Here is a 22,640-nt window from a genome sequence, read left to right as displayed (position 1 = left end):
ACTTTGTCTTTCAACTGTTTAAGCATTGTGAACAGAAGAAATATTTTCAGACCATTGGTGACTGTCTCATTCAAAATAGTAAGATGCCTTCAATCATAGCCGGCCTTAGGCATAGGCCAACTAGGCGGCCACCTACGGCGCCGCTCTAGTAGGGGCACTTTTCCAGTATTTATTTGGTATAGGTAGACGAGGGTGGGGGCACTGGGTGGTATGGTGGGGGCGCCTTGGAGCTCTTTTGCCTAGGGCACCAGCTGACATAAGGCCGCCCTTGCCTTCAATCTAAGTAAGCTAGAGATGGAAACAGTCCTTGAGACAGTCAACAATGGTCTGAAATTCTTAAACAGTTGAAAGACAAAGTATTTTGTTTTAGAGAGGTTTTATAGTTACATAATGTTATTGTGAACTTCCAACACATTATTTCAAATGAAAATGTTTTGTGTTGTCTTGACTAGTTTTTAAAAAGTTTTTAAAGGTGACACTTGTTTGTGATAGAGAGGGGTTGAACAGTTAATTACGTGACAATGTCATTAATTATTTGAGGCTGCCACCCACAGGTATAAAAATTCAGTCTGTTGCAACTTACATTGTTCTGTGTTTGTGATAGAGAGAGGTTGAACAGTTAATTAGGTGATGATGTCATTAATTATTTGAGGCTGCCACCCACAGGTATAAAAATTCAGTCTGTTGCAACTTACATTGTTCTGAAGAAGTCCTATTACCTGTGGACGAAAGCTCTCAACTTGTGTTATTATAAATTGCCTTTTTGCGGCACCTGACTCTGAAGACTTCTTCCTTTCCTTTTATTACTAAATGTAGTGAACGTTTTGAAACATGAGGAGAATAAATCTAAATGACTTTCATGCTTAATCTAGCAGAAGAATATCAGCATCAGGCAAGAATGGAAATCGGACCAGAAGTGGATAGAAATCAGGCAGCAAATGAATGCGCCAAAAAACAAAAGAAAGATTATAAGGTGAAGGATCAGATGAAAAGGCAAGAAATTTGGAAAATGCATAAATATAGTAGTAAGTATAGAAAACTTCTGGAAGAACCTCATGTTGATCAGGAATGAATACAGGAATGGATAAGGAGAGGTGAATTCAAACCAAGAGATGAAAGGTTAATATTGGCAGCTCAAGATAGTAGGCTACATACACGCTGGTTTACAAAGTCCATTGAACATGTGGGAGAAACAGACAAATGTAGGTTTTGTAAAGCCAAACTGGAAATGGTCGCACACCTCATTGCTGGCTGTGACATACTAATGGCAGAAGGATTGTATACTGAAAGGCACAATAACATGGCGAGATTTTTGCATTGGGGATTGTGCAAACATTATGGTTTTGAAGTGGCTGAAAAGCACTGGAAGCATGAGCCACAAAGCATCATAGAAAATGATGAAGTCTACATCACATGGGATCATTCATTACCAACAATTCAAAAGATAGTTGCTAGAAAAATGGATACAGTGGTCCAGGAAAAGAAGACAAGAGTAGCATTGATCACTGAACTCGCCACACCCAGTGACTACAGTGCCCTCCGCACAGAGAGACATAAAGTTATAAAATATCAGGATCTGCAAGCAAAACGAGGGCAGTGTGGAAGAAAGATACCCAAACAGTTCAAATAGTAGTAGGAGCAACTGTCTGAGAGAAAGACAGTGTATACCGCCTATCTTGAATTAGCCAAGGGATTTGACACAATCCCCCATTCAGGTATTATAGAGAAACTCTCCAAATTGGGAATTAACCCCTACATTACCAGATGGCTAGCCAACTCGCTGACCGACAGGACACATACTTTGTGCCAACATCATGGATTACAGCTAAATGCAAAAAATATATTATTATTCCCTTTGGGAAAGTTGACATCCCTGCTAATTACATTACAGACTGCACCCCGCTATGTGTAGACCCAGTGGTATGTGATCTGGATACTCAAGTTGATAGTAAGCTGAACTTTGACCACCATGTATCCACAGCATTAAGGAAATCCTTCTATGTGGCAAATCTTATAAGTAAAAGTATTGCATCTAGATCTAAGGATGTTATAATTCCATTATACTTGGCCCTCATCACATAATTGAGTACAATGTTCCCTTTTGCATGTACCTCATCAGACACCTGCAACAATTGGAGAGACCACAGAGGTTTTTCACCAAGAAATTACAGGGTGCACAAAAGAAGTCTTACGCAAAGACTGAAATCCCTGTCACTGTATTCTGTCTCCTACAGGTTGCTAAGGGGTGTCCTATGCCTGGCTTACAGGGCAGTCTCTGATCTGGCCCTGATGGAAATGCTACACATTCATAAATCAAACTGCTATCACAAAAGACTAAGTCCTGAAATTATAAAAAGCTAAAAATACTGCATTGTTAGGTCCTGACAATATGCCTGGATGCATCTTAAATAGCAAGAAGCACAATTTAGCCACACCCCTAACAACACTGTTCACTCTCAGACTTCATAAGGGCTTTACACCAAGTGTCTAGAGAACAGATGCAGTTATCCTGGATAAGAGAGGATCTCGCACAGACTCAGGCAATTACAGACCCTCAAGTCTGACCAGCCTCATATGCAAAGTCATGGAAAGATTTATCATGGAACTAATCAATCAGGACACTGGGAACCTCCAAATACTGGAACCGTCTCAATCTGGATTCATCAAGGGCAAGTCATACTTATTCATACTCGTGGGCTTTTTTGAAAAAGTCACCAAAGCAATGGATGAAAGCAAAATGGTACACACCACATACCTCGACCCAGTCAAATCTTTTGACACAATTCCCCACTCAAGCATAGTAGAAAAGATAGACAAACTTGGAATAAACCCTTATATCACCCACTGGATTGCCAACTGTCTCACAGATAGGATGCAGGAAATCAAGAGAGGGGAGATTACTGCTACAAAGAAACCAGTCACCAGTGGAGCCCCCCCCCCCCAAAAAAAAGTTTCTGTGCTGGGACCTCTCCTCTTTGGCATATACCTTTCTGAATTAAAAGCCACTAACAAAGGGCTCTGCCTGACTAAGTTTCCAGATGACTACAAACTAGGAGCAGTCACTGAATCCCCACATGACTCGGACATCTTGTATGAGGGTCTGCCCCAAATAAATAACTGTGTCAAAATCATGGACTGAAACTTAATGCCAAAATTTGCATTATTGTATCCTTTGGGAAGTCATCTACCCCAGGGGACTACCACATTGGCAATACACCTCTAAGAGCTGACACATTTGTTTAGGATATGGGAACGTGTGCGGGCAGTGACTTATTGTTTGACCAACATCTCTCCATTGTTGGAAGAAAGTCCTTCTATGTTGCACAGCTTATAAACAAAGGGATTGTGTCTAGATCTGGGGATGTCATTGACCCACGCCCTTTTCTCCACTTATTGAGTATAATACCCCCTTTGTTATGTATCATAGACACATGCGATAATCAGAATGTCCACAGGGATAACTTACTAAAAGGATACAAGACCTGAACAACTTGTCCTACATGGACCAACTCAATGTCCTGTCACTATACTCAGTATCCTACAGACTGCTAAGAGGTGACCTGTGTCTGGCATACAAGGCATCCTCTAACCCAATACTGATGGATTTAATGCACATCAGCAAGTCAAAAGGCATTAGAAATACTCAGTCTGGGATCTAAACCTCTTCTATAACATCAAATGAATGGTTATATAATGAAGAGGACACCGCAGCTCTGGAACAGACTTCCCATCCGCACAAAACATACTTCATCCCTGTCCATATTTAAGCACAACTTGAATCTATGGATGGGAAACAGAATATTTTACCCCAGGACTGCCCCCTGTACTACTAATGGCTAGAGTCAGTTCCTAAATGCTTTATCCCATGCACGGATCCCTTTAAATTATCTACGGTATGATCCCAACTATTCTCATTAGGAGTAATACATATAGTTATCGACCATGGGATGGATAAGGCCAATTTCTAACCAAATGGGACAGGCTAATTTGAGCACAAAAAGGGAAACTGGCTAGGCTTGAAATGGCCCACAAGGGCAGCTAGCCTACTACTTAACTATCAAGCTGTGAACCTATGAGAATGCCACATGTACTGAATGATGCCAAAAATAAATCGGGTCATTATTTATCCAACAAAATTAAAAGTGATTGATCAAATTAAAATGTTTGTGTGGGATCATTTAGAAAAGTCAACACAAGAAAGGTAGATACCAAAGACAGATGACAGACTGAGTGCTAAATCTTATGAATTTCTTCTTCTTTAGTTGTGGTATAATCTGGAAGTATGTTATAGCTGGTCAGGTAAGCTCTAGGAGCTATAGAATATAAAATTTCCTCAGGTAACACAACTTCATTGCTATTTTGTTTTTCAGCAAAGGAAGCATAATTTCCTATGTCAGCATTATTAAAAATACCCATACATTAATTTTCTATTTTGACTTTTTTGTTTTGGAGTCACAGGGACAGATCTTCGCACAAGAAAAGAACCATTTCTAAATGGGATGCTAGCTCATAACAACATGCAGAAACACACACACACACACACACACACACACACACACACACACACACACACACACACACACACGCACACACACACACACACACACACACACACACACACACACACACACACACACACACACACACACACACACACACACACACACACACACACAAACACACAGCAAGTTAAAATGAACAACTGACCTTAGTTTTGGATTAAGAGACAATTGAGAAATGTGCATATATTAAATACAAAACTGCAGTGTTAGCATTCCTAATTTACTCTGAATTTGTGTACACATCAGTTTTAAGAAATCTGCACAATTATATTGCTAACTTGACAGTTTGCAGAGAAGAGAAAATTATTATTGTACTTAAAATCAAATACATAGGTTATGTATATAAGAATTTAATCTCTTAGTTGTTTGTATTACTCATTGGATCCCAACCTCATTCTCTGGTATGAGCTGCACAGTAGAGTATTGATAACAGGATATAAATGGTGAGTAGATATTCATAGCAGGATATATATGGTCAGTAGAGTACTGATAGCAGGATATATACAGTCAGTAGATATTGATAACAGGATATATATGGTCAGTAAATATTGCTAGCAGGATATATATGTTCAGTAGATATTGCTAGCAGGATATATATGGTCAGTAGCTATTGACAGGATATATATGATCAGTAGATACCGATAGCAGTATGTTCAGTAGCTATTTCATCAGTTAGCAGTATTTAGCCATTTTGCTAGGAAAAACAATAAGGCATTATCAAATGGGGTTGCTATATTGGGGGAATTTCTTTATAACTGTATGGTATAGTTAACCTGGCACTGGTTTTATTAATTGCAGTGGTACAGGGGCACAAACCATTGCATGGAGGTGGGGCGGGTGGCTTTGCCCCTCCCCCCCAAATTTTCATTTTCAGATGTGAAGGAATGTACATTCATTCTGCTTGTTTTTGGTCCATTCTCTGCTCTGCTGAGTGTCTGTTAGCCATATATTCTAGATTCTATGGCATTTAGTAATTTATGACTTTGTGTATACTCTGTGTTACTAAGTGTTATTACTGAAAATCATGACTGGTGGTTGACTGTCTAGTCACCATGTTCAGTACATCTGAGAACTGCACACCAACAGCTTGGATCACATCCAAAGTCGTTGCATGCTGTGTACCAGGAAATTCCAAAAGGTTGCTATAGCAACATGCAGTGGGGTGTCATCCATGTCAGACACATATCCACTGGATCAGTATCTGACCTAGAACATGCACTGTTAGGGATAACATTTGTGTTTCTCATATCAGTTAAATACTGAAGGACGTGTACATGCAGGGGGTGAGTAGGGAGGTGTGCTTGCATTAGTAGGCAGTTCTAGTGGTAGAAGTGAGGTGTATTAGGTGCACCTGGAACACACTCTCCACTTGTACTTCTACTGCCAGGGGTGGATGAATTTACACCTCCACTGGTTAGGTTTGCCACTACTTATCTCCCTCCATTCTTCTCTATGGCACTCCCATCATTACCAACCTCCAGGATTCACAAAAATTAAAACTTGAACAATGCTATAACAAAGTTGCTAAATTTGTAGCACATAACCCTTTCAGACCCCACCACTGTATAGTACTGCAAAGCCTAAATTGGTTAGAACTGTCCCATCAACTAACATATACATAGCTTCTTACACCTATAAAATTATCCAGCATCCGTCTGCCTGTCCAGCACTAAAACTGTTCTACAAATCTATGTTCCCACTTAGTCACTGCAATCCAGTGACCAGAAACTCCTGTCTACAAACCTAGCAAATCTGGTGGGCATTGTCTGTACTTGTAGAAGGTTGCTAAGACCTGGAACTCCTTTCCTGTATCCATCAGGTCTATGCCTTCCCTCCCATCTTTCAAAACCACTCTGAAAGACTTCCCAGCTAAAATCTGGCTATCTTCTTGTTCAAATCCAGGATAAACTATATCCCTAAAAGTGAAAAAGTACCTTTTAATCCTTATACTTCTTTAATCTCCTTTCTTCAGTTACTTCCTTACTGCTATCTAATTTTCTTCCCTGACTTTCCCCCTAAATATACTATAACCCTGTTTTTCCCTCACTTCATATTGTAATTCCTATTTGTATTAGACTAACTTACATTTAATTTCCCTAGACTGTTTAAAATTTCTCTAAATATTAAATGATTGTCACATACCTTGTATCTATTTTTAACCAATGTTTTTACATTATGGTCTAATTTGTTATATTTATTTAAACTGCAGATGTTTTTGTTTATTTTTGACAATTGTAAAATTATTGTTCTTAAAAAGTTTTTTAATAATTTGGAGCTTTTCTCCTCGGGCCACCACTGAAAATGGGCTTCTACCCAGTCGGACTTTCCCAGTAATCTAATGTCAGTGAATAAATAAATAATAAACAGCTTTGGACATTGATAACACTCCCTTGGAAATACTGCCCTCAGTTTGGTCAAGAGGGCAGTGTCTCTCTAGGGTATCTGTAGGGCTAATTTGTAATCATTCCTTACAAGTGTATTTGGTGTGTTTGTGCTTTGTGTTCTTTGCAGCAAATACCCAGTAGGGCAAGCAGCCACATGATTATGTCTGGATGTTTTTGAGCCAATGGGGCCTGGTCAGCCATCAGGAATCCTTATTACTATCATTTTAGGAAATATCTCACTTTTTAAGTTACCAACAATCTTAAAATGTCAATTTTAAATCAGCAGTACATTAGTACAATAGTTAGTTTTGCAGCCTTGCAGGACTTAGCTGTCTGGCTGAGTTCCTGGCTGAGGTCTCTTCTTTGTGGAGTTTGTATATTCTCCCTGTGTCTGCTTGAGTTTTTCCTAGGGTGTCACTTTCTTCCAACATCTCAATGTGAAGGGAAGATTAGTGAAGTTCCAAATTGTACCTAATTATGCATGGGAATGTAAGTGTGAGTGTTCATCCTGTGAAGGACTCTTGCTCTCTCCAGGACTTGTCAGTTGCTTGTTAGGATACCTTATTGTTCCCAGTGACTTTTTACCAGATATATTGAAAATGAATAAATTAAATCGTGCCATTTGAAATTCAGAACATATTCCTACCTCTTTTTGATTTTCTTTAAGACTGTACACTAGAGTTTCTATTTGGCATGCCATTTAATTCCATAGGAAAGTATATTGCATGTTGCTTATTTGCCTTAAGTAGAAACAAATATTGCTGCATGGACTCATACATTGGCTGATAATTACCTTAGCTGCAAGGTGTACACAGGGTGTAGAATATCGTCTGAGATCAAAATCAATTAGGACTGCAGTTGGCACACCAGGAAATAGCTCTTCTTGGGTAACCTTTAATCCTACAAAAAAATCCATTGTCACCAGAAGATTTCCATATGCAGCCAGAAATGGAGCACTTATCATTGCGTAGTGTCGTCGGTCTCGAATCATCCAAATCACACAAGACCAAATCAGTAGAACAAAGGTGAGCCAGCTGTTGTATGTGATACTCCATACCTGTAAGTATACAAACAATGAACCAAAAAAAATGATGACACAGAAGAAAAGTGCAAATGTTTTAAAACATAACAGTACTCTTTATAATAATTTTTGTAATAGGCATGGTATTCAAGGCAACATGCAGCATAAAATTATGATCTGCCATCTTTATACAGGTGAGAATAATATCAGCCCCATGGCGCAAGATAGTGATAGGTTGCTTGATGTTATAATTATTAAATAATGTATTTGTCTAGGAAAATAGAAAAATACCTCCCTTAACTCACTTAAGCACATACAGATACATAAACATACTTATTGGGAAGGAAAATGGAATCTTTAAAGCAAAACTTTAAAACCCACTAAATCTGGAAGAAAGGTCCAGACTTCTGAAACACTGATTCAGAATATATTTAAACGGGTCTACTTTACATGGTCAACTTTTCAAAAAGTCGACTTTCATATGGCAGAGACCATATGATCGACTTTCAGAAAGCCGACCATGTCAAATAAACACAAAAAACACAACGAACACTTACCTTAAAACTGTTAGCAGGGGGCAAGCCCCCCACAACCCCCCACACCCCCGTAACTTAAATATACCAACTCTGAGATCACACTACAGTGTGAAAGAAGGAATTGTGCCCATTCTGCACTGTACGGAGACAGCGGTTCCCTATGGTCAGCTTTTCAAAAGTCGATCATATGGTCTCATAGGTTCATAGGTTGGTACTAGGCGGCCATATCAAAGTCGACTCTGTGAAAAGTCGATCATGTGAAGGGGACCCATTTAAACTTACTGTGTGAAGAGTTCAAGATTTTCAGCAGGTATAAGCTGCTTGACCTTTGTAGTCTGCCCATTTTTTTACACTATCATAAGTTGTATATGTAGTAAACACAGCAGCTCAGATTCATTAATGCACTGTATTTCTTGATTCAGCAACCTCCATAACATGATACTGTACAGTCTTCTACAGTGAAGACATACAGCACCATGTAAGCCTAGCCATGCTGTCTTGCAGAATGTTAATGAGGAATTTTGGGGAGGAAGGTATATGCTAATTAGTCTCTCTCCCTGAAACCACCTTCAGGAAGGCATTGCTGAGCAATTCAAGAAATTAAAAAGAATGTAGGTCAGCACAGCTATCCCCATCACGTCATGGTATTTGGTCTTTTTGTCACCTGTATGAATGTGGTACTGTGATGGGGGATGCACTAGACCACCTGGGATTACACTTAAATGTAATTGCTGTAACAGCACCAACAGCAGAATGGTGGGCTGGGGAGATACACTAGACCACCAGTACATAATAGATAAGTGCTCAAATGGCAAAAATAATGGAATTAAGACATGCAAATCTTCTGGACTAGAAATTGTTTCTAGTGAGACCATATTCTGTCTGCAGTATAAAATCTGCCAGTACTGAGATTAGTACTTGAGTTCAATTTCTGGAATGCTCATAACATGCCATATATGATGAAAAAAATCAGCTCTTAAAAATCAGTGTCTGCAACAGAAAACTCATGTAGTGAAGTTTCTTATTAGAACAGCAATACCAGTTTTGTATCCGACTATTGCAAATTCGTTAAATCATTGTCAGAGATGAAGTTTGATCATTTATCTGCTTGCAAGCTATAGCTGACAGGAAATCCAATCCACTGAGCTCAGCACAGCAATGTCTGCATGAATATAGTTTTGAACATGAATTTTCTGAAAGGAAATCAGAAGAATAGGAGTTGTCTCGTCTGGGTAGTTTGCATATTTTTGCTTTTCTTAAGTCTCACATCAGTTTATATTCAATACACTGTGTGACATCCCTCCTTTAGGCCAGTGATTAAGCAGTCTCAATCCTTACCACTGACACCGGTATGGAACTTTCAGTGAGAAAAGAATAGACACACACACACACACACACACACACACACACACACACACACACACACACACACACACACACAGAGTATTTTCAGATGCAGCTCTCTGCACCAAGCACAATTTCCCTTAAGAGCACAGAGGGAATGCATACTCCAGTCCTGGGGCTGGACTTTCTCTCCAGACCCCAAATAATGTTCCATACTGACCACCTCAGAGTTAAGTCCTCAGCTGGATGTTCCAAGTGAAGTCCTCCACCACCCTCTGTATGAAATCAGTGCTATGTGTCCCTGTTCCAAGTAGCTCACACACACACACACACACACACACACACACACACACACACACACACACACACACACACACACACACACACACACACACACACACACACACACACCTGGGAAAGGATGGCACAGATTTACCAACTATGCCCCCTCCACCTAGACTATAAGGTAGATACTGCCACCAGAACACCCCAAAGCCAGCTACTCTAAGGATCTTACCAGAGTAACCCATTATACTTGTAAAATTAATACTTATACAAATGGTAGCATTTCCAGGCAGCAAGACATTCAGGAACATGAAGCCACAGCACCACTAAATAAATGCAAGTGCTCTCAAAGGTTAAAATACTTTCTAAAAGACCACCCACAATGAAAGGTTTAGATATATTTAATAAAAAATAAATAAGACAATACTGAATATCTATTCACAATAAACACCAGAGTTTTAATTCACAGGAAATATGAAAACAACACAGATAGAAAGATTCAGACAAATACAGAAAAACAACATTTAACTAGTCTCACTATATTTTCCTAACAGAGTGAAGAATTGCTGTTTCCTACCTACTTGCTAGAACAAGGCAAGATGAAATGGATGAGTGACTTTGATGTCAGTTCCAATAACAGAGTGCCGAGTACTACTGTCACATCTCTCACTTGAATATAAATAAAACTTCAATGCTGGCTACAGGACGAAGCCCATCTAGCCACCTGACTCTGTGGTTCCCACACTACCCCCCCACTAGATACTGAGCCAAGATTTGGCACAGATGTGTCACAATACACACAGAGAACTTTGCTAAGGCATAATACAGCTATAAACAATTCCAGCAATTGTACCCTTCCTGCAGAAAGGCTTTTCATAGACATTGCATCTCTGGCATTCAGACCTGGGAGACAGAATTTTTATGGCCTAAACCAAGTCATTTAATTTCAGGCTATTTTTCTTAAGGTTAGCTGGACTAAGCTTAACTCCTTACATTCCAATATCCTCTGTTAAAATATATACATTTCTACAGTCACAACAATACAGCATTACATATATGTATATTTCTTTTCTGTCCAGCAGGACCCATTGTTGATACAATTTTAACAGAAGCAGCTTTACAAATACATTTTTAACCTAAGCATCTGTACAAATCAGTGATATTCAAATGACATACAACTCTTTACAAAACTCCAGCTAGTTATGCTGGCATATGTTACACATGTACTGCCCTACTCCCTCTGGCATAGCTGCCACTATCTCACATCATCACACACTGCAAGAAAACTTTAAAAGGAGAAGCAGTGTTTTGAGTACAGCAGAACACTAAATCCCAATAGCTGGCAGGAACAAACAATAAAGGAAAATCGAACTACCATATACAGAAACCAAAACGATTTTATTGCACACAAACACGTAAGCGCTTTCACGGTTCTAAAAGACCGCTTCATCAAACAATATCAAGTATCAAAAAGAACCTATTTACAGTTTAAAAAAATACATCACATGACACTCAACAATTAGTATTTTAAAGCAACATATACATTATGAAACTACAATCAAAACACATATTAAAAATATATTTAACAATATATAGAAACAAATACATGAATGTATGAAATAAGAACAAAAAACAATCACATAACACGTTAAAAACTGGCTTACTCTAATCTATTTAAATATAAAAACTTGGATGGCATCTGGATATTCAGCCAGCCATTGGGATTTAGCTTCTACTTGATCTGTTTGGGTTGGATATTTTTTTTCCTACAGCAGAACACTGCTTAAAGATATATTTTTGTGTATGAGTATTCTGTGCTGCAAGAGAATTTATAAATGTTAAACTAAACTGTATTTACACATCAAGATATTAATCTACAAGGTTGCAAAAGTCTTAATAGTTCTCCTGTTTCAAGCAATTCTGAATGCTGTTTTAAGTCTCTTTCTCCCTACGCTGAGCAAATAAAAAAAAAAACAGTGAGAAGTTTAAAGTATAATTTTCACTTCCAAAAGCATCTTTATTTTACAATTAATTTCATTTTCCATTGTACTCATCATGTTAAAGTTGTAAGCGATTTTGCAAAAAATGAAGACTATAATGTGTTGTTTGACTTTTTTTACTTTATCGTTTACTCAGTTTTTTATCTAGGACTACAAAATTATGTCATGGTAGTCACTGGACAATGATTTACATACAACTCCAAAGGATTATAGAGCAGCTTATTAGGTAAATTGTGATTTCACTACAATGTTATCAAATGGCCTTAAACTCAATGCAAAAAATGTATTATCATCCCTTTCAGTAAGAGTGATGCTCCTGCTAACTACCACATCAATAACAACAACCTCAGTATGCACTCAGTGGTGAGAGGCCTGGCACATAGGTTGACAGCAACCTTACCTTTGATCACCATATCTCAACAGTAGTAGGAAGGGCATTTTATATTGCTCATCTCATAAGTAAGGGCATTTCCTCCAGAAAAAAAAGAAGTCATAACCCCCCTGTATTCTTCTCTCATCAGGCCGATAATTTAGTACAATCCCCCTTTTGGTATGTACCTTTCCAAGCACCTGCAGCAATTGGAGAGACCACAAAGGTTCCGCACAAGGAAAATTCAAGGTCTTCAGCATCTGTCCTATGAGGATCGTCTGAAATCACTCTCACTTCATTCTGTTTCATACAGATTACTCAGAGGTGAACTCTGCTTTGCATATAAGGCAACGACCAGTTTTATTGGAAATGCTGCATCTCCGTAAGTCAAATGGTACACGGGTTACTTGCCCTAATGGCCTTAACCTGGTAAGTGACATTAATAAAACCTGCTGTAGGGACAGATTTGTCTCTCAGAGGTTGCCACACCTTTGGAACAGACTCCCACTTAATGTCAAGCAGAGCACCTCATTAGCCCTCTTCAAACACAATCTGGACAATTGGATAGGTTAACTGTAAATTCACCCCAGGGGTTCCACCTATGTTCCTCTTTGATAGGGGTGATAGGTGCTGATCAGGAAAATAAAAGTAGAACTTGGCTAGGCTTGTAAGGGCCTTACGGTCATTAGACTAGTAACTTACTATGATCCTATGACCATGAGGTGTTCCAAATGCAAAAACTAGTAGACAACTGCCATTTACCAATGCATTTAGAAAGGAAATATAGTAGTAGTATTCACACTAATTTAGATAGTGAGGCACTGTGGGTTCAGTTTCATGATGTCATGGACTGGATTTTCATCTCCGAGAAACAAATTCATGGGGGTGTCCTTATCAATGAAGTAAAATGCAAAAATAGCTCACTTTTTGCATCAAACTCTGTAAAATGTGATATTGTATACAAGAAGAAGATTATAGCCAGTTTCAAAAATAAAATGCGCTCACTTTAGAAAATGGCCAATACATTTTAATTGAGGGTTCTAATCCTATAGATAACGGATGCAAACTAATATGATTATTGCTGTAAAAGCCTTTTAGTATCGCAGCTGAAAGAGCTTTGAAGATTTTAATATAACTTATCATCAGCTGTATAAATGAGCAACTGTATTCTGCAGCACAAGATGTTAGTTCAGAAATTACCAATAGCACACTGCTTGAGGTACAGCTAACTACATTGTGAGGCTGTGGATATCACTGACTATCTCACTACTTAATCAGCAGTTACTTCTGTTCTGGGTAGCAGTTTGGCTAAAGGGCCTACTCAGCTAGAGAAATGTTTAGCTAAGATTACCACCTTTCCTATTTTGCTGGGTGTTTTTTTCTACAGAGTCTTTGATTCACGACTTAGACAATAAAGGTAAATCAAAGGAGAATGTCTCTAACTTTTATATGTTCCTTCACACTTTTCTACCGAAGGAAGTAATCCATTTCACTTTTATAGTAAGGAAGGTCGAGTATCAGTCTACCTATAAGGTTGAAGTACCTTGATCTAGATGATCAGGCAGAGCAAAGCGATCTCCATTGGAAGTGGGCATCCTTCAGGCAGAAGTTTATTCTTGCTAATGGATAGATGTTTCTTCTGAATGACTTTTGCATATTCTTGTGCAACTATAAAAGGGAGGTTTTGTTCCACTACACCCACTATATATTCCTGCTTGCAGCCTATCCCATAATTCTAGAATGCTCCTTCTGTCAAAACATGATCGCCAGAGACCTGTCCTAGACTTGTCCAACCTGAACTATCCTCATCAGAAAATTCAGAACAGTAAATCTTCAAACCATTTTGCACCTGCTACTTTCAAGGGCCTTGAATGACTACTGCAGATCTGAAATTATGCTTACTTTCGTCTTTCTAATTTCCATTTTCATAAGAGGTTTTTCACATTCCAAGAGTAGTGCTTCCTCCTTTTGGCCATACAGTGGTACAAATGATCTTCTTCAGGTGCCTTGAACTGACACTCAAGGATTCTGTTTTATCCTTTTCTGGATGACTGCTTAATTCTGTCTCAAGTTTGACAGTTCAGGGACAGTCTGAATATTTCCAGATCCTCTCAATCTGATTTCAGATTGAATCACCAGAAATGTGTATGATTTGGCCAAAAAAAAAATTCTGACAGTGGTGTTGGACATGGCCTAGTATAATGTTTTCACGATCAATGATTTAATTGTGTTACACATTTGCCTCCCTTGCCATGCAGAATGTTTTCACTTGTACTAAGTCCCCTGCTGATATATCTAGTAATGGCTCAGAATGCCACACTTTACATGAGAATGTTTCAACATTACATCAGATATCTCGATGATAGGGAAGTTCTTTTCATGTGAGTCTTGACTAAAAGGCTGCAGTGGTTGGTGACTTTGCCTGTCTGGAAGTACAGATTGGTCCTGAATACTTGTCAGACACAGATTTTGATGATGAATGACTTGTAGAGGGGCTGGGGCACTTATCTAGGGTCCTTTACAGTTCACAGGATATAGTTCCTGCTGAGACAGACCTTCACATGAGTCTGATAGGGGTCCTAGTAGCATTGCTGGTAACTAAGGTATTCAAGATTTGTCTTTTCCAGAGGTCTTACAGGTGGTCATTAAGAATGTGACAGTTATGTCATACATAAGAAAGAAAGCAATAGGTTATGCTAGCTTTATAGATTATTTATGCTGTTGTGGGTTCTGGCACATCTCATTGTCCTTTACTTACAAGCAATGTGTCTTGCTGAGCAAGTTTATTGGCAGATAGCTTAAGTTAAGCAGTTCATGTAAACTAAAAGTAGTAGCTCAGTCCACAGCTTTCTCAAGAGCTGCTTTCATGTGAAGAAGTCTAGACAAGGATGTTTGTGATCTCAGGATAATGATCAACTTCTTACCCCTTTGAGCAGACACAAAAATACTCAATACACACATGGAAGGGAAACCTTATTTGTGTATTTAATCCAGTTTAATTAACTCAAAATATCCTTTTAAAAACAAGAATGGAAACATTTCTGATAAACCACATTATTGCTTACTGAACAAGATAACCATGATTCTGTCATCTAGATGTGGCAAACCCATTATTTTAGCTACCTTTAAATCAAAGTCTTTGTTTTCAGCAAACAGGTCTGATACCCAGAAACCAAGGTGCTTTGACTCATGGCTTGGAGGATGAGATTTTGATTCATAATAAGTAACTTTTCTCCTTTCAAGAGGTTTAGCAGAAAGATGGGAAATCAAAAATAGCTGCTATACAATCTTAATTTTCTTAATGAAGAGTTGTTCTTATTAGTGTGATGACAGGGGTTTGGTGCTTCTTCATGCTCAAATTCTGAATGTGCTGTGATATTTTTCACATTTACTAGTTAAAGGCTTGCTGTTGTTTACATCCATCAAGACTGTGTTGCTTTTATGGGATGCCTTCTTTGGGATCATATTCTAGCCTATCAGATTACTGCAAACATGTTTTTCAGTGAAGTACACTTAATTCTCCTATTAAGCTTCTCCTTCCTAATTATGTGTTCAGTTTTGTCTTAGAATAGTTGATGAAGCATTCATATAAGCCATTGGTTGCCCTTCCTTAAATTTATTACCATAGAAACAGTTTTCCTTGGGGTTGTGTTGCATGCACTTTTGCATTCAGACATTTATATGCTGTTGTACAAGGATAGAGTGGCATCAGCTACAGATTAATCTTCTATGCCTGAATTACGATAGATATATTGTTGCATCAGGAGATATGACTTCTTTTATCATTATCTGCAGAAAAGGTGAATCAATATTACCTTATATGGACCCCAGGATACAGCTGCTGCTTCCATATAAAAAAAAATGAACACTTTGAGTCTCTGGTTCACAGACAAACCATTTCAACAGGAGACCACAGGAATCTTTACAGTAGGAACTCTAATCCCTACATACTGATTTTTTTCTTCTGAATTTCATCATCTGCTGTTGGCAATGAACAGTCTGGTCTTCACCTCAAATCTTTACCATATATCTCAAATGGCATTGGATTTCTGTGGATAAGGGAAATATGTTACAGTGGTCATTCAACAGAAGTTAACATGGGGCCTCCACTTAAGTGAATTGGTATTGTATCTAAACATGTTTAAAGACTGTGAGGCTAAAGATGATGACATATATTTGCAGGATATGAAAGACTCATCATAGTAATACATGACTCATCCTTATCTCCACAATTTAGATAATAACCTTCTCTTCATCCCCTTGTATTATTTAGGTCTTTATAAACTTTAACATGTCTATATTGTTGCATAATAATAAGAAGTTATGTACCTACCATAACGTTCCATGTTAGTTGTCTTCTTCTCGCCTTCTTTCTTGCTGGATGGGATCGGCTCCGACTCGGCCTATACTATAGCTCGAGAGCTATTTTTACCGGCTCGAGGCAGCCCTATATCCCACAATACCATGCGCTAACTCCCCAGATCTCGTTGACAGCTAACACATAGTATAGTTTTATTGTTACCAAAAAATAAGCCATTATATAAAAATACGGTCTACCTGCTGGTAACACTCATGATACGGGTAACCCTGAATAACTATGTATCATGAAAGAAGAGGACTCAGAGACCTTCAAGTCTGTCCAGGCTAGGGGGCAGGAGGGAGGGACGCAAGAAAGAAGGCGAGAAGAAGACAACTAACATGGAACGTTATGGTAGGTACATAACTTCTTAATGTTAAGTTGTCATTCTCGCCTTCATTCTTGCTGGATGGGACAGCGTCCCTAGCACCTTGGTCTTGGGTGGCTCAATGGAACAGACTCCTGAGTATGGTGGAACCAAAGTCAGCTCTATTTCTGGAGGCTATATCAAGTTTGTAATGGATAATAAAAGTATGTTGAGAAGCCCATGTAGCTGCTGCACAAATGGCATCTAATGGTAACCTTGCTTGAAAGGCTGTTGAGGTTGATAGTGCCCTGGTTGAATGAGCCTTAGGTCTTGAAGGAAGCTGTTTGTGTCTCAACTCGTAAACAAAGGTAATGATGGATGCTAACCATCTGGAAAGAGTTACCTTTAATACTGGAAGCCCTTTCTTTCCTTCAGCATAAGAGAGGAAGAGCTGTTCTGACTTTCTGAATTGTTTTGTTCTGTCTAGATAATACCGCAGTTGACGATGAACATCCAAGGAATGTAGTTTCTGTTCAGCCCTGTTTGAATAATTTGGGAAGAAAACAGGCAAGTCAATAGTGTGGTTCAGATTTGATTCAGAAGAAACTTTTGGTAGGAAGGAAGGATTCATTCTGAGAGCTACCCTGTCTTTATGAAAAACCAAATAAGGGGGACGGACAGACAAGGCCTGAAGTTCCGACACCCTTCTGGCAGATGTTATAGCCACCAAAAACAGAGTTTTCCAAGAGAGAAGCTTGAGGGAACAAGAAGCTGCAGGCTCAAAGGGAGGGAGAATTAATGAAGTTAACACCAAATTTAGATCCCATTGTGGAGAAGGATCCTTAATGGGAGGTCTGAGCAAGAAGATGCCCTTGAGGAAAGCTTTACAGAGTTTATGGGACATAATATTGGTTTCCGAGAGCCCTACGTGAAAATTGGCAATAGCTGCTAGTTGTACTCTGATAGTGGCCGACGATGACCCTGAATGAAAAAGCTCCGCCAGAAAATCTAGAACTTTATGAATTGGTGCATTAAAAGGATCTAAGGACCTAGCTTCTGCCCAGAACGAAAAACAATTCCATTTACTCGCATAAGTCTTCCTAGTATTGGACCTATGGGAGGCAAGAATGATATCACAGACAGGAAGAGAAATAAAGGGAAGCTTGGCTATGGTTGGAAGTGGAGCAACCAAGCTGTGAGGTTGAGGGACTGAAGAGACTGGTGCAGCTTGCTCGTCAGATGGGTCAAAAGGTCTGGAAATGGTTCCAGATGCCAGGGCTGTTCCAGTAGATAACGGTGCAGGAACGGAAACCATACTTGTCGAGGCCAGTACGGAGCAATGAGGATCATTTTGGATCTCAATGCGGTTGCTTTCTGAATTAACTGCGGAATCAACGGAAAAGAGGGAAAAGCGTATAGAAGACCCCGAGGCCAATCGTGGACAAGAGCGTCTCTGGGGGGATGGCCTGGTAGAGGAAAGAGTGTGAAGAAGTTGAGGCACTTGCTGTTTTGAGGTGTGGCGAAAAGGTCGCAGCAAGGCTGGCCCCACTTCTGGAAAATTCTCTCTGCTACCGCCTGATTTAGAGACCACTCGTGAGGCATGAGAATTGTTCTGCTCAGTCTGTCCGCTATGACGTTGGACCTCCCGGGGATGTGCGTTGCTATCAGAAACCGTTGAGAGGAGATCGCCCACTGCCAAAGTCTGAGTGCTTCTCGACATAGGGGGTAGGACTTTGTTCCGCCCTGCTTGTTTATGTACCACACTACAGACATATTGTCCGTTTGAACTGCTATAGTCCCGTGGGAGGAGAGTCCTGAAGGGCTTGCAACGATAAAAGCACTGCTCTCATCTCCAGGACATTTATGTGCAGGTGGCATTCTAATTGTTGCCATGTGCCCTGGACAGTCCTGTCCTGATAGTGCCCCCCCACCCGATCAGGGAGGCATCCGTTGTCACCGTGGCAACTGGAGGGGGAAGAACAAAGGGTCTGCCCTGAAGAAGTTGAGGGGAGACCATCTACCAGGAGAGGTGTTTTTTTGCAAGTTGGGGTTAACAAAATGTTGTGAGTCATTGGGAGCTGTTGAAAGGACCACTGAGAAAAAAGCATCCACTGGAGAATTCTCATGTGGAAGTGGGCTAAGGGGAGAAGGAGAATCGCTGCTGCCATGAGGCCTAATGTTTTCAGTACTAACTTGACTTGAATTCTGTTGGACTGAAACAGAAACTGAACATTCCGCCGTATGTCTGTCACTCTCTGAGGTGGTAATGTTGCAGACATTTCTGTGGTGTTTAACACGGCGCCTATGAAGTTTATACATTGACAAGACGACAAGGAGGATTTTGCGAAATTTATGGAAATACCTAGTTTGTTGCAAATGCGAATGGTATAATCCCTGGCTATGATAAGATGCTGCTTGGTGGTAGCGGTAATGAGCCAGTCGTCTAAATATGGAAACACCTGGAATCCTTTTTGTCTCAGGTGAGCTGTGACCACTGCCAAACATTTGGTGAACACCCGGGGGGCTGTGGTGAGACCAAAGGGCAGGGCTCTGAATTGGTAATGACTGGCTCCCAGCAGGAAGCGGAGAAACCTCCTGGAGCGCCTGTGTATCTTTACATGATAGTACGCATCCTGACGGTCTAACAAGCACATCCAGTTGTCTCTGCCCAAGAAAAGCAGAATGGACTGCAGTGTTACCATCCGAAATTTTGTCTTCTGCACAGACTTGTTCAGTCTGCTGAGGTCCAAAATGGGTCTCCAGTCTCCTGTCTTTTTTGGTACCAAAAAGAACCTGGAGTAGATTCCGGATCCTAGCTGGTCTGCTGGGACTGCCTGGATGACTCTTTTTTCTAACAGCTGTTTTATCTCTAGCTGTGCCTGACCCCTTTGTCCGAGTGGTACGTCTGGGAGGGGTCTTAGCGGTTGGATCGGAGGGGAAATGAAGGGGATTTTGTAACCCTCGGATATGATCGACTGTACCCATTTGTCTTGAGAGAGGGATTGCCAGGCTTCCGGGTACAGAGATAATCTTCCCCCGACTGCCTCTGAAGGTGGACAGTCAGGCAGCTTCTCAGGGATGCTGAAAGGGTTGGTCAGGGAAGGATTCCCTGGAACCCTGGTTCTGTGGACCCTCTCTGCCCCTGGGGCGGCGTCTATTATTGTTCCCCCCTCTGCCTCTGGGGGGAAGTTCACCATGTGCGGCAGGCGCGACTCCCTGTGGTTTGCGGAACCACATCTTTCCACCCTTCTGACCTTTAGGGTATGGTCTAGATGGTGTGGAAAAGTGGACTCCCACGGCAGAGAGAGTCTTACCATCTTGCTCACACCTGGTGAGGGTATTCTTCACCTGAGGTCCAAACAACTCTGAACCATCAAAGGGAGTGTTGGTGAAGAACGCCTTGAAGGGATCAGCAAAATTACAGAGTCGCATCCAGGAGTGACGTCTTAACGCAACACCTGTGCCTGCAGCCCTACTCGCTCCATCGGCTGCATAAGAGATAAGCCGCATGGAGGAGTTGGCAATGGAATTCAGGGTAGCCAGCTGGGAGTTAATTTTGTCCTGATACCCCGCAGCAGAAGGATCCTGTATGGTTTCACCCAGTTCTTTGAGCAAATCTCTCTGAAGGCGGGTGAAATGACATAAATAGTTCAGCAACCGCATGGCAAAGGTCACTGAAGCAAATGTCCGCTTACCGTACCTGTCCATAGTCCTGGACTCTTTATTAGGAGGATGAACAGGTACAGAAGGATCAGCTAATTCCTTCTTAGTGGTGGCTGCTACCACCATAGCATCTACCGATACACCTTTGGTCAGAAATGGTTTGTCTACCGGAGCAGAAATAAATTTAGATGGCCTCCTAGGGGTAGGTTCCATCGATTCAGGAGCTGCCCACGCCTTTCTGGCCACTACTTCCATTAGTGGGTCAAAAGGAGGGGACACCCAGGAGGTGGAAGGGCGAGACCCAAAAGCATCAAGGTAAACCAACTTGTCCTCGGAGCGTTTGAGGGTGGACCAATTCCCCCTCTGTTTCAGGATCTCTAGGATGTCTGAAAAGGCGACATCCTCAGAGGGGGATCTCGGGGTACCCTCCGACTCATCCAAGTCGGTGTCCGAAGTGATAGATTCGGGAGAGTCTACGTGCTTCCTCTTGCACTTTCTTTTCCTAGGGGGTTCCCCTGAAGCATCAGGGGAGGCCTCGGACAAAGAAGAGACACCCAAAGTGGGTACCTGAAGCTTTGGATCTCTGGTATCGGTTGCAAGAGGATGGCCAGAGACTGTAACAAGCACTGTAAAGGGAGGAGCTGGAGGAACCAACCTTGGGGCAGACACCGGATCTAGCACGCTCCTCATCACCTCAAAGGCTCCCCTATGATGCACAGAAGAAAGTCCTGGTTCCAAGTATACCAGGACTGCTCCCGACACCGACAGAGAAGGCTCTGAGGCTGATGTCGGGGCCGAACTAACCAGCACCGACGCTCCGAGAGGGAGAACGGGGTCGGACAAGGGTCCGATGCCACTCGCCCCCTCGGAGCCGACGAGGGAGTTTCGGCACCCGGATCCCTCCACGGACGGCGTCAATGAAGAGATCGGAGCCGACGATGCCGGGGCCGAAGGTGGCAGTATCGGCTCCGACGTGGGCAAGGTCCTGGTTCCGACAAACTCCGGCTCCGAACTCAGTTGAAGAGTCAGAGGAGGAATCAAAATTGGTACCGAAGGAGCCACAGTCTGGTGAGATGGGCTTTGGAGCATTTGGGCCAGTGCCTGAGACTTGAGGAGTCTGCTAACCACCCTCTCAAGGTCATGGTCGGAAAGCCTGGAAGACCTGGAGGAATGAGTCCTATGGCTCCGCTCCGATAGTAAGGGCGATGCTGGAGCCGAATGGACAGATTCTATGGAGGGTGACCTAGAGCGCTTGCGCGCTGTTGTCGGCTCCAATAAGGGTTTCGGAGCAGAAGGAGTCTTGCTCGCATCGGCTCCGACTCGAGCCGATGTCGAAGCAGTATCGGTTCCGCCAGCCATCGACTCAGAAGCTGGAGCCGAGGGTTTGGCGGGCTTGGAAGGCTTCCCCGAGCCGGACATAGCTGGGGAATCTTCAGGCTTTAATAAGCCCCTCAAGATCAATTTATTGCGGCTCTCCTGCAGGACTCTTGGGCTAAAACAGTGGCAAACGGAATAAGAGTCCTGCAGGTGCAAGGGTCCTAAACAATAAATACAAGAAGTGTGACCGTCTGTCAGAGACATTTTCTGACAGCACGAGTCACACTTCTTGAACCCTGAAACCTTTGTGTCCTTAAACATAATGATAGGACACTAACAACTAGTAGTCAGCACTCAGACTCTCACTCAACCCTTTAAAGAAAGAGGCTGACTAACAAACACAACCACACACACTAAAGAATCTATAGAAAAAACTAAGGCCTACAGGCCCGAAAAGTTTGACTAAGAAAAGGGGTGGGAAACGGCTTACTAAC

The 22,640-nt window shown here is 41.2% G+C and overlaps 1 protein-coding gene across 1 annotated transcript in view; it reads right to left on the bottom strand.

The window, feature by feature from the left end:
- The window catches only part of LOC122816231 (piezo-type mechanosensitive ion channel component 2-like), a 1,381,906-nt gene that overhangs the window by 1,016,549 nt on the left and 342,717 nt on the right, over window positions 1-22,640 (bottom strand). Inside the window, exon 10 of the mRNA XM_044088974.1 lies at window positions 7,740-8,003. Within this exon, the coding sequence (XP_043944909.1) occupies window positions 7,740-8,003 (264 nt within the window). The remainder of the gene's footprint in view (window positions 1-7,739; window positions 8,004-22,640) is intronic.

Source organism: Protopterus annectens, chromosome 12.part0 (genome assembly GCF_019279795.1).
Source record: "Protopterus annectens isolate FY-2018-M chromosome 12.part0, PAN1.0, whole genome shotgun sequence".
Lineage (NCBI taxonomy): Eukaryota > Metazoa > Chordata > Ceratodontiformes > Protopteridae > Protopterus > Protopterus annectens.
The sequence above is the reverse complement of the archived record's forward strand: the minus strand, read 5'-3'. Positions and strand labels throughout refer to the sequence as shown.